Genomic DNA, 17,536 nt, shown 5'->3' with positions numbered 1-17,536 from the left:
TGGGAAAAGACTGTGGCTATTTACCTTATCCATGCTTTTCAGGGAGTTAAAGGTTGTCTGCTGATGCTGGGGTTGAGTGCTGGAGAAACTCAGTAGGTCACACAGCATCCACAGGAAGTAAAGGGTAACCAACATTTTGGGCCTCGACGAAGGCCCGTAACGTTAGTTAACCATGGATGCTGCACAACTCCAGCCATGTTTGTGGACTGATATAATCTTCATGATTTTATAAATTTCAAACAAGTCTCCTCTCAACCTCCTGCAACTCCAGGAAGAAAAGTTCCAGTCAATTCAACTTCTCTTGCTAATTCTCAGCCCCTGCCCCCAAGCTCTGGTAACATTCCTGTTAATCTTTTTTGCACTTGTTCCAGCTTCAAACAAATGTTCGTCCTGCATATGATGTCTGTATGTGTGTTCTGTCTGGTTGTGTGTCTGCGTGCTTTGCACTGAGGACCGGAGAATGCTGCATCGTTGGGTGGTACCTGCGCATTGACAACTTAATATCATTCCTAAAATTGCCCACAGTTCTCCACGTGTGGCCTCACCAATGCTCTGTACAGTTGTAACGTGACTTGCCTGCTCCTGTACTCAATGCTCTGACCAATGAAAACGCTTGTCAAATGCTACCTTCATCACCCTGTGATGCCTGTACCCCAAATCTATCTGTTCTACTCTCCAGGGCCCACCTTTCACCATGCAAGCCCTGCCCTTCCAAAGTGTAACACCTCACACTTGTTCAAGTTAAATTCTATCAGCTGTTCCTTGGCCAACTTTCTCAGCTCCTCTCGACCCTATTGTCATCTCAGTGACCTTCGCAGACCAGCATGCCATTAATTTTGGTTTTGTTCACAAACTCATTAACCACAGTGACCACTTTGTCATCCAAATCAATTTAAATTTAGACATACAGCAGAGTAACGGGCCATTCTGGCCCACAACCCCATGATGCCCAATTATCCCCAGTTAACCTACAAACCCCCACACATTTTGCAGGGGAGGAGGAAACTGGAACGCCCAGAGGATACTGATTTAGTGGACCCAGCACTGATCCCAGAGGGTGACTATTGGTCAGGGGTCTCCAATCAGAATAATAACCCTCAATTCCTTGCTTCTTTATCCAGTTGGTCAACCCACCCTGGATCCCATGTAACGTGACTCTTCAGACCACCCTAATGTCCAAGGCCTTGCTCTTGGTCTCAGATCACCCTGCCCTCATTAATCTTCTTGGTCGCCACTTCAAAACACTCAGATTTGTGGTCACAATTTACCATGCACAAAGCTGCAGTTAACTTTCCCTAATCATTCCTTTCCAAATGCATGTCCATCCTTTCTCTCAGATATCTATTCAGGTGGCATCATGAAGAAAGCCTCTACTTCCTCAGGAGTTTGCGGAGGAGCTAGTGGAGTTGTTCAAGTGAACTGGTACGGACTTGAAGGGCCGACATGGCCTGTTTCCGTGCTGTAAACGGTTATATGGTTATATGGAATGCCCTCCAGTAACTTAATGACGTTGTTCACCAGTGAGTAGCTCCCTGGCTTGTCCATGCTGCCATTATTAAATAAAGGCAGAGCATTAGCCACCCTCCAGTCTTCCAGCACCACTCAATGGTTCCACGGTTCGCTCCTGCAATTTCTTCCCCAGCTTCCTGTCATGTCCTCTCATACACTTGATCAGGTGGTCAAGCCCAAGGGATTTATCAACTCTTACATGTTTTAAACCTGTACATTTTTAACCTTTCGTTAACTACAATATGGACACCAGTATGAGCCAACTGGTGGTTGGATAGAAAACCAGCCCTGGAAAATGGCATGAAATACAAAAGATGTAGAAGCCGGTCTTTCATCCATAGGAGACAAAGATATATTTCTGACATTTCGGGCCTGAGTCCTTCTTCAAGGAGAGACACGGAGTCCAAAGGGTTAAGACCTCCAGCAACAGGTAACTCATGAAAGTCTGTATTCACCATGGCTGAAGTAAAAACACAGTCCTAGCGAAACTCAGCAGGTCAAACAGTGCCCTTTATAAAGCGAAGACAAAATTCTGGCTTGATCCCTTCATCAGGGTATGGAAAAATGGTGAGGGGTTAGGGCCAGGGGGAGGAAGACCTCCAGCAACTCCTCTTCCGTTACATGGACTTTCTTCCAAACATTGCCATTTACTTCCCTGAGTTCCTGAGGTGCTCCACTTTCCCCAAGGATAAGTAAAGATAACAAATAAGTGTTTTGGACCTCACACATCTCCTGTGGTTCCACACACAGGTGAATGTTGATTTATCTGGGGCCTTATTCAAATTACTCTAATTTTTAAGAACTCTGGGGAAAATTAGCATGTCATCAAATAAGTTATCAAATTTCTACAGGTAGGAAAAATGCCTAACACGTGGATGATTTTTAAACCTCTGTCACTTGTCCTCTGCTCCTCCCATTGAGTGTCTGGGAAGGGACAACAAACCACTCCACAACTGGCTGAATTTTCCACCCGATAGCAAAGCCAAGGTGACTGCTCATGTTCATTTGCTCGGGAACTTTCCCAGGATCTTTTTCAACAGAAATTATGACATTGATTTTGAAAGAAAGATAAAGATCAGTTAAAACCAGCATCTTATAGACCTGTATCACTTTTTAAATGCAGACAATAAAATAATAGAGAAATCATTAGCTAAGAGATTAGCTCAATATTTGCCAAAATTGGTTAAATCTGATCAATCAGGATTTATTAAAAATAGACAACCATCAGATAATATTGGCAGATTATTTACTGTATTACATTTAGCCAAGACAAAGGTGGACCTGAGTGTAACAGTGGCTTTTGATGGGCTTGAATGGGATGTTTTTATTTAAAACAATGGAGAAATTCTGTTTAGGCCAAAGATTTATTAATTTGGTAAGAGCTCTTTATAATCAGTCAAAAACTAAACTAATTACTAATGGACAGATTTCATCAGTCTTTTCATTATTTAGATTGAGTAGACAAGGTTGTCCACTATTTCCATCTCTATTTGTTATGTCATTGGAACCAATGGCTGATGCTGTCAGACGGGATTGAGACATAAAAGGGTTTGAAGTGGACCAGGAAGAATATGAAATAAATGCATTTGCTGATGGTATTTTAATATCTTTGATGGACCTGGCCGGCTCTCAGGTTAGACAAGACTATATTGGATAATTATGGGAAAGTCTCTGGATACAAAATAAACTGGGACAAGAGTGAGGTTTTACTTTTAGACAAAAGAGGCTATACCCAATATCAATATGGCAGTCAGTTTAATTGGGCCAAATTCTTCCCCTCAAAATGAATACCAACATTGCATTTGTCTTTCTTACTACTAACTCAACCTGGAAGTTAACCTTTCAAGTATCCTGCACTAGGATTCCCAATATACCTTTGAACCTCTGTTCCTGAATTATCTGCCCATTTAGAAAATAGTCTACTTCTTTCTTTCTTTCTTCTACCAATTTGCATGACCATACACTCCCCTACACTGCATTTATCTGCCACTTCTTTTCCCATATTCTCCCAGCCTAGGTCCCTCTGCAGACTCCCTGCTTTTTCAATCCTCCCTACTGCGCCTCCTATATTTTTTCTTTCCATGTGATCTTGGTATGGTATCACAGCTTTGCCTGTCCTGAACTGACCCATGTCATTTCACCGGTTTCCCAGGTCACAAGGTTTACCAGATAACATGGGGGGGATGGGAACTACCTCTCTCTCCACTCCTACACTTGATCTATCCCTCTCTACCTTCTGAGGAAGGGACTTTCCCTTTTCACAGCTACTGCTGAGTGTTTCCAGCAATTTTGTTTTTCTGGACACTAGGTAAGCCGAGTTGAACTGAACTGAATGAGCAAACTCCTGGACAGCCTTAGTTTGAAGGCCTTGCTGTCTCAACACCCGATTCAATATGGTCAGTGAGCGACTCTCCCATGTTTTGCCTAATAATCTCAATACTGTATTTATTGGTCATTCTAATTCACTCAATGGTCATGTTGGCTAAAGGCAAACCAAGAACTTGAACATCAATGGGAAGTTATCATGTCCTTACCGTCCTTTTGAGCATCCAACATGACCTGGTATGTTGTCCTTCATTGCAAAGGGAGTTGAGCACCAGACAACAGAGATATTACTGCATGTACATTGAGCCTGGTGGGGCTGTCCCTACCTAAAGAGGAAGATGTCCCATATCCTGTCGATGCTGGAAGTCTGAAGTAAGGAACAGAAAACATCAGTATGTCACGCAGCATCTTGGAGAGATGATAGTTAACGTCTCAGATGGAAGCCCTTTGTTTAAATTTAGACATACCACACAGAACCCACCAGCACATGCTGTTCAATTACTCCCAATTGGCCTACACCCTGGTACACTTTGAACAGTCATGGAATTTGAACCCCAGTCCCAATCGCTGGCCCTGTAACAATATTGCATTAACCGCTACGTTAAATGAGCCAGTCTGTTGCTGCTTGTTTTACTTTCTGCCAACAGCTCAGGTTTTACTGCAAACAGATAGAACATGTCTCCCAATCAGAGGAGACTGAATACTGTGCCATGGGCAATGACCAACCCCACTGCTCACACCACTCCAAACATCCTTCTCTTCATTTTCCTTAACATGGCCTTTTAACCTGTGATAATACTGGGCTGGATGGGTCACGTCTCCAGAATGGAGGACCATCGCCTTCCCAAGATCGTATTATATGGCGAGCTCTCCACTGGCCACCGTGACAGAGGTGCACCAAAGAAGAGGTACAAGGACTGCCTAAAGAAATCTCTTGGTGCCTGCCACATTGACCACCGCCAGTAGGCTGATCTCGCCTCAAACTGTGCATCTTGGCGCCTCACAGTTCGGCGGGCAGCAACCTCCTTTGAAGAAGACCGCAGAGCCCACCTCACTGACAAAAGACAAAGGAGGAAAAACCCAACACCCAACCCCAACCAACCAATTTTCCCTTGCAACCGCTGCAATCGTGTCTGCCTGTCCTGCATCGGACTTGTCAGCCACAAACGAGCCTGCAGCTGACGTGGTCTTTTTACCCCCTCCATAAATCTTCGTCCGCGAAGCCAAGCCAAAGAAAAATACTGGTAATGATCTTTTAGTTACAGATTTATATTCTACTTAGGATTTTGTGACTTTTTATTCTTCCTAATAAAATGTACTAGTATCAAATGAAAGTTCATTTGTCTCTGGTCCATCCTGACACTTAATTAATATTCTTGTACTTTGAAGTAAAAAGAGAAAATGTTGGAAACTCAGGTCGGACAGCATCTGTTGAAAACAAAGGGAATAAAAATTTAGTTCCGAGACTCTGAATTTATTTTATGTTTCCAGAATGTACATTTTTTTTAAATTTAAATTTTCTGGATTTCACCACGCAATTTAAATTCTCCAGTTCAATTTTTTTTTAATGTAAGCAGTGGCCTCTGGGATTCCTGACAGGCAGAGTGACTTTGAGACCACTCCCCATTTTCTAACTAGCACTTCAAATCCAGTGTTTAATAGGACTACTTCCTCAGGATCTGAAAAAGCTTAACATGCAAGTCTCTCAAATAGATTTAAAAGACCGACAATTGTTTCCAAAGCCCCAGTTATCATGCTTTTTAGGGGCAAAGCTATGGCATCCAACAGGATAGCCAATACCACAATATATTTTAAATATTTTTTTCTTTTATTGGGTAATCCTCAAGTCCATTTGATTTATTTTTAAAAAAAACTTGAAATCTGAAATAGAGACACAAAGTGCAACACCAGTTCTGAGTGTTTCCAGCATTTTGTTAACATTTCATTGTCCTTCTGCTCATTTGTTTCCGATTCCCGCCAAACTTCAAATCTTTTGGGAATCAAAAGCCTTAGCAACAGTATCAGATGAATGTAAAGGATGTTTGCAAATGTCCAGCTTGTAAAATCCTTCCTTGGCTTCGTCCGTCCCCATGTCTCTAATCTCCAAGGCCAGAATCAAGAGGTTTTCTTGCTCCATCATTTTAGCAGCAGTGCTCTTGGCCCTCAAACTCTGCATTCATGTCTCGCGTCGCTCTTTAGAATCTACTTGTCTTTCACCAATCTTTAGCCACTGCAACCCACGGTTCAACAAAACATCGGTTTGATTTTATCATCCCCAGCTCCAGATTTGTGAGGCTATTTTCCTTCAGCATTGTACAGAGATTTCTTTGAAATTTTTAAAAATTCTTAAATTTAACAGAGATGCATAGTGGTAGCAAAGCCTTCGTTGCCCAAACACACCCATGTGACCAATTAGCCCACTAATCCCGAACAATGTTTTGGAATGTGGGAGGAAACTGGAGCACAGAAGAAATTCACGCAGCCTCAGGGAGAACACATAAACTCCATCCGGTGCCAGATTCGAACCTGGGTCACTGGCGCTGTAATAGTATTCAACTGACCATGGCACGAACCATGCTGCCTTTAAATTATAAGAATTATGTGATTGAGCCCCCATTGAAATTGCTGGTTTCAGTTCGGTATAAATAAAGTGCAGAAACTTGATCAGGATTGCCAGCAAACTGGGTTTGAGGCAGCACTGAATTTAGCTCAGTGGGTACATACAAAATGGTGGACAGATGATACTTTACAAAAAGTAGGATCACTTTCTCATCCATTTTTAACAAAATTGGCATCATAGTTGGTGAAGTTCTGAATTATCCTTGTTCATTCACCATAAAGCAATTTCATGTTGGATTACAAGATGTTGGGATGACCAGAAGAGGCAGGATCTCATCTTGCTGTTAGTTACACCAATAATGATTATTCCAGAAATCATCTTGTCTCAGTGGTTTGGGGAGGTGTGGAGAACTGGATTACCTGGAGCTTCCCTGGCTGATTGCCAGGCAGACCAAAATCATTGAGGCTGGATCTCCAGTCTGTGGGGTAAAACCTTCATAGAAAAGCTTGGAAAATAGCAAGTTTCAGCAGATGGGAGAGAACCTGACCCATTCATTTGGTGCTTTGATATGGACCAAACTCACCATACTCCCCCCTTCCAGATGAGGCAGAGCTTCAATGCACCTCTTGTAACCTTATTTACTGCCTTTGGTGCTTCCCCTAGAGTTCCTCTCCCCCTTTCCCAAAAAACGTCTGTACTCCATGACATCCATCTCCAGAATGAAACCAAATGCAATCTTGAACAGCACGTCACATTCCTTGGAATGGCCTACAACCGCACACCATGAACATATCCCAATCCAGTGGCATTGCTTCCATCTCTCCTTTACTATTCCCATTATCTAGGCCATTCTAGTACTCACTTTCCAATCAACCTTCACCCCTGTGATCTCCACTCACCCATTTCCCCACTCCACCTCTCCATTTGTCCCGTATCCCTTAGCTCCTGGCCTCTCCCCAACACAGATTCTTTTATGCTTGCTATCTTCCCTTTGCACCCCAGTCACGATAAAAGGCACTGACCCAAAATGTTGACCATCCACCTCTCCTGCATGGCTCACAAGTGTCCCTCCTTCTCATTGCTTGCTCGAGATCCGAGCATTGAATTTCTCGACATGGTCAAAGATTCCATTACAATGACTAAACCTTATTCTACTCTGGGCCATGTACAAAAACAGTCCTGTTTCCAAAGAGTGGTATTTCATGATCCCAGTCTGAAGGAAAACTCCTACAAGGCCCAAAATGAATCAAACGTGGATTCAATATCCATGCTAACATGTTAATTCCATTAACTCAAGATTAGCCATCTATAGTTTTTCAAACCTTTGTGTGCTGGGCACATCACGTAGCTGGTGATACTGGAGAAAACAGGTGTTGGTGTAAACAGCGTTTTGATTTGAAGTGAGATTCCATGAAGATCATTTCAAAGTAGAACACTCCCAAGAAGCTGCACCAGTGGAAAAGGAACCTTTAAACAAGAATATGTAGCAATATGCTATCCCTTTTGTAGATAGTCTTCATGCACGTGATATAAAAGTTGATCAATGTTTAAACGCTTGTTTGAGAGAAGAGCAGGTCGTTCATATTTCTGTATGAATTTCAAAAATACATTATCAAAAGTTGGGCTGTGGTGGTTCATTTATAAATAGGTACAGTATTTCCATAGTCAATTCTACAGATCACAGTCTGTAAATAAAAATAAAAAGAGAAGCATTCGTTTATTTTTTTTTTGATTTTGCACTAACTCACAGCCCACATGTACAGACAATATTACTTTGCTCAGCAAGCAATACAGCAAAGAGAAATCTCCATCCAAAATATGAAAAGGGCCGCAGCCCAGGACAACCTGGATACAATATCACAACCTTTTGTAATTATTAATCAGTAACTGGAACAAAACATGCAGTTTATAATATACAGAGAAAATTTCTTTACATCGAAAGAGAGAGAGGGGAGAATGAGGGTGGTGTGGACACAGAAAGGGAGAGACGTGAGAGAAAACCATTTTCTTTTTACACACAGGGTCCCCAGCTAGTGCCTTGTGTATAAATGCCTCCTTGGTGCATCTTTAAAATACAGCAAAAATAAAAGAACTCGTCGATCAACATAGAAATGACACATGGTGCAATATAATTTTCTGCAATTACATTCAAATAGTTAGTCATTTGTTAAATCTTTTCAAGGAAGGAAAAAAAATACCTACATGCATCCCTGCCGCAGCTGAATCTGCATTTCATTTATTCATCAATAATAAAAAATAACGTTGAACTCCTGATAAGGGAAGGAACATTAATTTCTCTCACATGTTCTACTGTTTTGAGCAAATCACACAAAGACCAGAAGATGCTGAGTCCTAATTGTGCTATCGACTGGAGTGGCAACACCATTAAGGATGATCATTTTAACCCCAACTATACACAATTAAAAGGCAGGATGGAAGCTTACATGTACATTATGAAAAGCAATGTTCTGAAAATGCACAGGGGCTATTTTCAAGTTGCTATTTCTCGTGAAGTCTGACAATTGATATTCACGAACGATATATTGCACCTTGCCCCAATATTTTAATTTCCTCCCTTAACTCTATGATACATGTGAGAATTAAGTCAGCTTAGACAATGGACTTTGGGATCGCTAGAGACAGAGTAACAGATCAATAAGCTATATGTCAATATGTCATCACTAAATTACATTTTCAAATCATGGCACTTTTAAAATAGTAAATTCCTGAATGTTTTATGCAGCTCCTCGATGCTCTTCTCATCACAATATTTAACCAGTATTTCCATGGTGATTCATTGACAAATTTAAGACAACTTTTGTGGGTTTACACAGCGCTGAATTTGCAATTCTCACTTATCCACGCACCACGGTACTACTTGGCCAATAAATATACAGTATGTGTGCTTAATTTAATTTGGGGTTACTTGCATCTTTGAAACCAAGATGATGAAGCGTTAATTTTCACATTTAAAGAGAGAGCTTCAAACATCGTCAGAGCAAGACATTCACTGTCAGGGGGTACCTGCGGGTGAATGTTACTGTTTACATCAGGAACTAGCAATAACTTCAATATCAAACATCAAAAATAATAATATAATCACACAGTATTGAACATTCTGCAATTAAGCCAGAGTATAATTTGATGATATTTCAGTCCTAGATACCGGTTGAGGGGTTATTTCCATGGCTCTGTAGGCAGTGGCATTGCATTGATCATTCTGACAAATTACTGGAGGCAACAGGACAATTAGGGAAAACCAGCCAAGATGGTCCGGCAAAAACAACACCATCTCTTCAGCACAAAACGTAGACTCAGCAAGATGATCTGCACTTCAGTGACACGAATCACGCCTAGGTCTTAACTGTAAGCGAGCTAGAGATAGGAGCAACAAGAATAGAGTTGCTGTGACAAAAGGTGAGCGGGCTCCTGTGATCTCAGAAGCTGCAGGCTGAAGGAAACATTCAGCTGACACAACTTAACTCCAGTTTGCGTCACTCTTGCTCAATCATTCATGAACAAAGGGTTTCAGAGATTTTGAGAACCCGCGTGATTTGAATAGGCCAGGTTCATAATAGAGCCCTGCTGACTGTGCATTTTACTTTGGCCAGAATGAAGGACCACGGTATTTTCTCATTCCAGTCATTTTGTCGTGACCTCTCTGACTTGCGATACTAGTTCAGCACTGAATTAGTCGATGAATGTTCTACTGCTCTCATCTTTTGTTAATTAGCCATCGATATTCCTTCCCGTTTTATTAAGGCCCTCCCCTTTCTCTTCTCCATAAATTGATTTGTTGTTGTCTGGAGTAGTCTAATATAATCTGGAGACAATATTCAGATTGTGGCTCTAATCTGTATTTGTAAACAGCTGAGTGGTGTAACCATCACACACCGCAGGCCCTCTCTCATCCATGAAATGGGAGTTTCTGCAACTGAATTTTGTACTATAAAAATATTATAGGCCCATGAGAAAGAATGAATTTATATGCATTTCCAGGCAACATGAACCATCTGTTTTTCATTCTATACATGGCGAAAGTGAGAGTTAAGTTGTGCGCTGTTGGCGTTTCCAAGGAAGTGCATTTGAGGGATGCTGGATTTATTGACAGCAATCCTTTTGTGCTGCACATTTAGTATCTTGTTTTTTGTCTCTCTGTGGTATACACCAAGGCTCACAACTGTTCATCTCCTAATGAGAACACCAATCACAATGATCTATCCAGTAATATCAAGGTTAACAATAAAGTGCACTCATCTACAGGAAATACAGATGGCAAACTTCCAGTACAATTTTCTGAAATAGGTGGTAATGTAATTATGGAGTTGCACATTAGGGGTGAATGTGTTTTTTGCCTATCTTTTTGCATTATATAATGCTAAATTACTTCATATATCTTCATATCACTTCGTTTTTCTGAAGTGCATTGGGGACATTTCCAAATATTAATAGAATGGCAGTCAAGAAGAGATAACTCCAAAAGCAAATGGTCTTGCAGACTCCAGCAACATGGCGATTCATACACTTGGAAAATATAACTGAGAAAGGAATGATGAGGTTGGAAACAAAACGTGGTTTGCTGATAAGAGATAAAAGTGGAACAGAACAGGAGCAGTGACTTCCAGGTTTAAGCAGATGGAGAAGAAATGATGCTTTGCAGAAGATAAACACTTCCCATAGGGAATATATGGAAAAGCAAGGAGACCAAAGTGTGAAATTGATACCAGTTCATTGCACAATTGTGGGTTAATTTTCAGATCAGGATGTGTACAAACTCATTCTCTGGTAATAGAAAAGGACACAAAATCAGGCAAGAGTTATTTGAACAAAAAAAGGAAGGGGAGGAAATTCAGGAATGTTAATTGGGACAAGTAATCCAACTTCAATACTGAATACGTACAGTGTGTTTCATGTATCCCCTCTCCCTGAATGTTAAATTTTATCATCTCCTATAACAAGAACAACGAGCTGAAACAGCACGTTCCACATCCAGTCCCAATCGGATCCTGGACTGGGATTTCTAAATCTAAAATCAACTGAAAGATTGGTAATGACTGAAAGAGGACACTTTTATGGGCAATGCAATTGATTCTGACTGAGGATTACTGCTTCTTCTATTCCTTGAAATATTAAAATCGCACTGTTGACCAAGTGAACAATTCCATCCAGAGGTTTTTGTAGGAGGATGGCAATATTTCAGCAACATGAGAAGTTATGAGTTACTTTTATTCCAAATTAGTGGGAATATCTTTTAAATAAATTCATTATTGCACTTTGTGGTATAGAATGTTCGGAGCACTTTTTTGCGGTTTTAAGAAGAGGGAATGAAAGTGCTCCATTGCTAGCAATGCAACACATTTCATTGAGAATGAGCATTTTTGTTGATAAGTACGATGGGACAGCAGAGAGGTGGAAAGGTCAGCCAGTAAACATAGAAAGAGTCAAAGCAGGTGTCACCATTTGGGAACAGAGGCTTCGCCCAGTCATCCAGGCGAAGTGCTCTGGGAACACCAGAGAAATGGTATCCATTCCCCTGTTCTGGGTTCCCACAGCCTTTCTGTCCGAGAAACAGTGAAGGAGCACAGGAGAATGCCAGGGGTAGTCAGCTCTACAGTTTGGGAATGTCCCCTTGTATTCACACCAATTGTTGCACCTGGTTTAAAATAAAGTTTAGAAAAATGTTACCCTATACAAGTTGACTTAACTTAAAATATTCTTAAATATTATTAACTACAGGTCTGTAGAGAGCAAAACTTCATACAACATTTACAGTATTAAACAGAATAACCTTGCAGCTAAAACAAACACTTACTGTTTATCTCTGAAGGTAAAATAGATCTAATCCCATGCTAGTGCAGAGAATGGATTTTGCGATTAAATGCAGATTGGTGTTTGAGGTTTTGGAAACACACCAAGAGTCCTGTGTAATGCACCCAGTATGTATAAATCGGAGTAAACAGATTACAAGTTGTACAAATCACAGCGTTGTCTTTGAAAATAAATATCATTATCTGCACCTTATTGTAATTTGTGTCCAACTTCCTTAAAAGGCCTAAATAAAATTGCTCATTGTACAATTTAACCATCCCCATGTAAAGTAAAAATGTGAACTGGCCTGATAATGGATTAGTCTAGCATTCGTCACTTAACCATTCATACTTTTGACTTTCATCTCATGTTTCTTTCCCCAACATTTAAACTTCTGTACAATTGTTAGAAAAGTTAGAAACGACACATAATTTAGTAATGAAATAAAACAAAACCCACTACTATTTATCTGGCTTATTTCAAATGTAAGGGGAAGCAGCTTCATTGTACAGTGCTCTGGGTGGCTACATGTGCAAGAAGTTTAGTAGCAGACCTGCTCACAACATGGGATTTAGAATCAGGAGGATTGCCTTTATACATTTGACTCTACGAATGGTCTCTTTGGTTTTAAAGGTGATGTCGGCCCTTGTCGCGAGTCTCTGGAAAGCTGCCGGTATATGCTGTCCTGAAAGGCCTGTGCAACAGGCAGCGTTCGAGCCACCTTCACATCTGGATAAGAAGGAGCCTGACTAACTCTCTCCAAAATCTCTGCCCGGGAACCATTGGTCAGTTTCCCATGGGGGATACACATGTCTTCCTCAAGTAGGTGACCATTCTGGGCATTGTTGGTCTTATTGAAAAAGGCAATATTACTAACTGGGGGAGGACTGTAGGAGGCTGATTGAGGGGACATCCCTCCAGAGGAGGTGGGGCTGGTGATGACAGTGTCGACAGAGGACACAGCCCACGTTCGGCTCTGCTGGTGCAAGTGGGTATATTGCTGTGTCCGGGCTGTTTTATCTATGATCCCCATGAAAGGTGTGGTCCTTGAACGGCCAGAATCCCCAGGGTAACCCTGTGTAGGAGAGATGGGAGACTGTTCTTCGGTGGGTCGGCTTTCATAGGAGGGTTTGAGTGGGATCTCCATCTGCTGGATGGAAGCAGAAGGTCGAAATGAAGACACAACATTTGAGCTAGAAGAAAGGCTATTGTTGGAGGGGGAGAAACGAAGGCCAGTGCTTTGAGAATGGAGCAGTGGTCGAGGAGTCGGTGGGTGAGGTTTAATTTCTGGAGGATTCACGGTGAGTGCCCTTCTGATCATATGCGAGACATCGGGAGACGAAATCTGGCTGGACGGTACGGACGATCTTTCCAGATCGTGCTTGGAATGAGAAACGGGATAATAGGAAGCAGACTGACTGCGGCCGATCTGAGGGGTTTGGCCATACCTCATCCCTCCTCGGAAGGCTGAAGAAGGCCTTTGGCTGTGATCCTCTTTAGTCATCATTATTGCAGGATGCTGACAAACATTGCTTATTGCCCCCGCACTCAAACTGGCCTGCACGTGCTGGACGGGTCTGCTGTCTGCTACCACTCCTCCCATTACAGGCTGGTAAACCAAGCGACTTTGAGTAGGAGCCAGATCAACCGAAGACTGATGCTTGGTGCTCATTGAATGAGGTCCCTGGTTATAGGATCCACCAAGAATAACAGCACTAGAATGCACCGCTGAGCTGGGCTGGTTGGTGCGTACAATTTGAGCCTTGGCTGCTTGTAATCTAAGTCCTTGTTGGGGTAGACCTGTTGGAGGCTGAGATAACTGATAGGGTCTTTGTGCCATTTTGGACAAAGGAGACTTTGGCCTTCCGGGAAGCTGGCTTATCATGGACTCTTGCTGATACCGGACAGGGGAGCCTGACTGAGACCGATACACACCCATACTGTCTGCAGGGGGGCTGGCTCTGTACTGCGGGGCTCTACGCAGTGGAGAGGGAGGGGGACTCGACTGATACTCTTTGTTTGGGCCAGTTGCGGGGGGTGGGCTAAAGCGGTATGAAGAGCTTTGGTGGGCAGGAGAAGTGGGGGGTGGGCTCGGCCGGTAATGAGAGTTCTGATGAGTAGGAGAAATTGAAGGTGATGTGGACTGGTACCCCTGCCTAGTTGGGGAGGAGACTGAAGGGTTTGGTCTGTAGTCAAAAACCTGGTGGGAGTTGAGAGGTGAGCTGGATCTGTAAGTGGGCTCACGGTGTGCAGGGGAAGGAGGTGGACTCTGGATAACAGGCAGCCCTTGGCTAGATCTCGGTTCTGCCTGTAAGCCAACAGAGACATTGTCCAACTCCTGTTCCAAATATTCATCATCGTATAATTCATGCATTGAGTCCACGTCTTCATGTTGAGTCTGTTGCTGTGTTTGCTGCTGTTGTCCATATTGCAACTGCCTGAATTCCTCTTCTACCCGTATCAACAAGCGTTGTATCTCACGATTATTCGGACAAAGCTTCACAGCCTCATGCAAATCTTCCAGGGCAGCAGGAAACTGCCTGTGTGGAAGAAAATTGTACATAAGTACTTGAGAATGCAGGGTCCAAAACATACAAGTTGCTTTCAATAATGTTTTTGGAGGCAGTCCGTAATGGAAAACAGATCAACGTGACCTAGTTCTCATTTACTTATCCACATTTTGAAGATCCTTTAGAATCAGATTTCAGATTTCTTATCAGAGTACATTCATGACATCACATACAACCCTGAGATTCTTTTATCTGCGGGTGTGGTAGAATCACCACTTATTGGTAGAGCAAAAAAAAACTGTACCCAGTGAATACGTGTAAACAAATAAAGAACTGTAAACAGATAATGAATGAATTAAAAAAAAAAATCAATAAAGGGCACAAGAGTCCTTAAATGAGGTGGCACGATTGGCATATTGGTTAGTGCAAAGCCTTTACAGCACCAGCGATTGGGACTGAGGTTTGAATCTCGTGCTGTCTGTAAGGAGTTTGTACATGTCTCCCTTTGTCTGCATGGGTTTTCCCCGGGGGCTCCGGTTTCCTCCCACCATTTCAAATGTACCAGGGGTTGTAGGTTAATTGACTGTAAATTGGGTAGCACCGGCCTGTGAGCCGAAATGGCCTGTTACTGTGGTGTATATCTAAATTTATTTTAAAATTAAAAATAAAATTTAAAATGAGTCCTTGATTGAGTTAATTGCTGAGGAATCTGATGCTGGAGGGGTAGCAGGTGTTCCTGAACCTGGTGGTTTCATTCAATCCTTAGAATGCAAAAATTTCTCTTATCCTCGTGTATCTGAACCTAACCTCCTGCCACTCTACTCAATCTTCTCATACCTTCACCATTAAAGCAGTGTTCGCCAATTAAAAAACTCAGATTCAAGTCAGGGGTTTTTACATTATGATTTCCTAAATTGCTTCATGGACAACTAATTGTTTTAGAAGTACAGTTACAAGTATAGGAAATGAGAGAGTTAGGTTCTATTTTAGTTACATAAGCAGACCAATTTGAAAAAACAAAATATGGAATGGACAATACATCATAGTATTGCCAAACTAACAGATCTTTCTTAATAACCTTCAGTTCAGATAGAAAGTTTTTGGCTTCCTGTCAGTGATGTCCTGCCCACAAGACCTGAAAATTCATTGGTTTTCAATAAAAGCATAGAACCATACAGCATAGAAACAGGCCCTTCTAGTCCGTGACAAACTATCATTCTACCTATTCCCACTGTCCTGCATCCCGACCATTGCCCTCCAATCCACGTACCTGTCCAAATTCTTCTTAAAATTAAAATGAAGCCTGTATTCACCACTTCAGCTGGCAGCTTGTTCCACATCATTTACTGTATGAAGAAGTTCTCCCTCATGTTCCTCTAAACCTTTCCCCTTTCACCCTTAACCTATGTCTTCTGGTCTGTATCTCACCCACCCTCAAAGGAAAAAGCCCATCTACATTTACTCTGTCCAGATGCCTCACAATTTTAAATACCTCTGTCAAATCTCTCTCATTCTTCTACACTTTAGGGAATAAAGTCTTAACCTATTTAAACTTTCCCTGTAACTAAGTTATTGAAGAATCAGAAGTTACGCCATGATCAAGTCATGAAATTTGGTGTTACAAAGTCCAGGCAACATCCTAATAAATCTTCTCTGCTCTCTTTCTATCTTATTGAAATCTTTCCTGTTGTTAGGTGACCAAAACTGCACACAATACTCCAAATTTGGACTCACCAATACAGTACAACTTTACCATAACATTCCCAGCTCCTGTACTCAATACTTTAATTCATGAAGGCCAAATGCCAAAAACTCTCTTTACAACCCTATCCATCTGTGATGCCACTTTCAGGGAATTTTGCATCTGTATTCTCTCGGTTCTACTGGACTCCTCAGCTCCCTACCATTTACCGTGTATATCCTTTCTTGGTTTGTCCTCCCAAAATGCAACCCCTCACACTTGACTGCCTTAAGTTCCATCTGGCACTTTTCAGTCCATTTTTCCAGCTGGTCCAGTTCCCTCTGCAAGCTTTGAGATTCTTCTTCACTGTCCACAATACCTCCAATCTTTAAATCTGTAAATATGCTGGTCCAAGTTATCACATTCTCATGCAGATCATTGATATAGATGACAAACAACAATGGTCCGGGGACCAATCCTTAGGCACATCACTAGTCACAGGCCTCCAGTCTGAGAAGCATCATCCACTATCACACTCTGGCTTCTCCCGTGATAGTTGACAACCTCCCCATGAATACCTAGTGTCTAAACCTTCCTGTCTAATCTCCCACTCCTTAGTCAAAGGTCTTACTAAAGTCTATGTAGACAGCATCCACAGTCTTTCCTTCATCAACTTTCCTGGTAACCATCTCGAAAAACTCAATGAGTTTGGTTAAACACAACCTACCCCACACAAAGCCATGTAGACTATTCCTTAAATCAGTCCCTGGCTATCCAAATACTAGCAAACCCCATCCACAGGTACACCTTCGAATAACTTAACTACTACAGACGTCAGGCTTATTAGTTTATTATTTCCAGGTTTACTTTTGGAGCCTTTTTTAAACAACAGAACAACGCGAGCTTCCCTCCAATCCTCCAGAACCTCACCCGTGGGTTAAGGACATTTTAAATATTTCTGCCAGAGTCCCCTGTAATTTCTACACTAGTCTCCCTCAAGGCCCAAGGAAATATCTTGTCAGTCTCCGGGGATTTATCCACCCTATTTGCTTTAAGACACAAGCAACTCCCCCTGTTTAATTCTCTTTAATCAATGGCACAGAAAAATGTAAAATATAAACTATTTTCATGATGGTGTCAAGT

At 41.9% G+C, this 17,536-nt stretch overlaps 1 protein-coding gene across 30 annotated transcripts in view; it reads right to left on the bottom strand.

Moving 5' to 3' along the window:
* Window positions 1-8,092: 8,092 nt before the first annotated feature.
* LOC138746747 (protein TANC2-like) overlaps window positions 8,093-17,536 on the bottom strand; it is a 502,350-nt gene continuing 492,906 nt past the window's right edge. For 29 of the 30 annotated variants that reach the window (XM_069905106.1, XM_069905108.1, XM_069905110.1 and 26 more), the window contains one exon: window positions 8,093-14,742. In XM_069905106.1, the coding sequence (XP_069761207.1) occupies window positions 12,795-14,742 (1,948 nt within the window). In that variant the 3' untranslated portion in view covers window positions 8,093-12,794. The remainder of the gene's footprint in view (window positions 14,743-17,536) is intronic. The other variant, XM_069905121.1, reaches the window with a different exon arrangement.

This window comes from Narcine bancroftii, chromosome 12, assembly GCF_036971445.1.
Source record: "Narcine bancroftii isolate sNarBan1 chromosome 12, sNarBan1.hap1, whole genome shotgun sequence".
Lineage (NCBI taxonomy): Eukaryota > Metazoa > Chordata > Chondrichthyes > Torpediniformes > Narcinidae > Narcine > Narcine bancroftii.
This window is presented reverse-complemented; position numbering and strand designations above follow the sequence as displayed.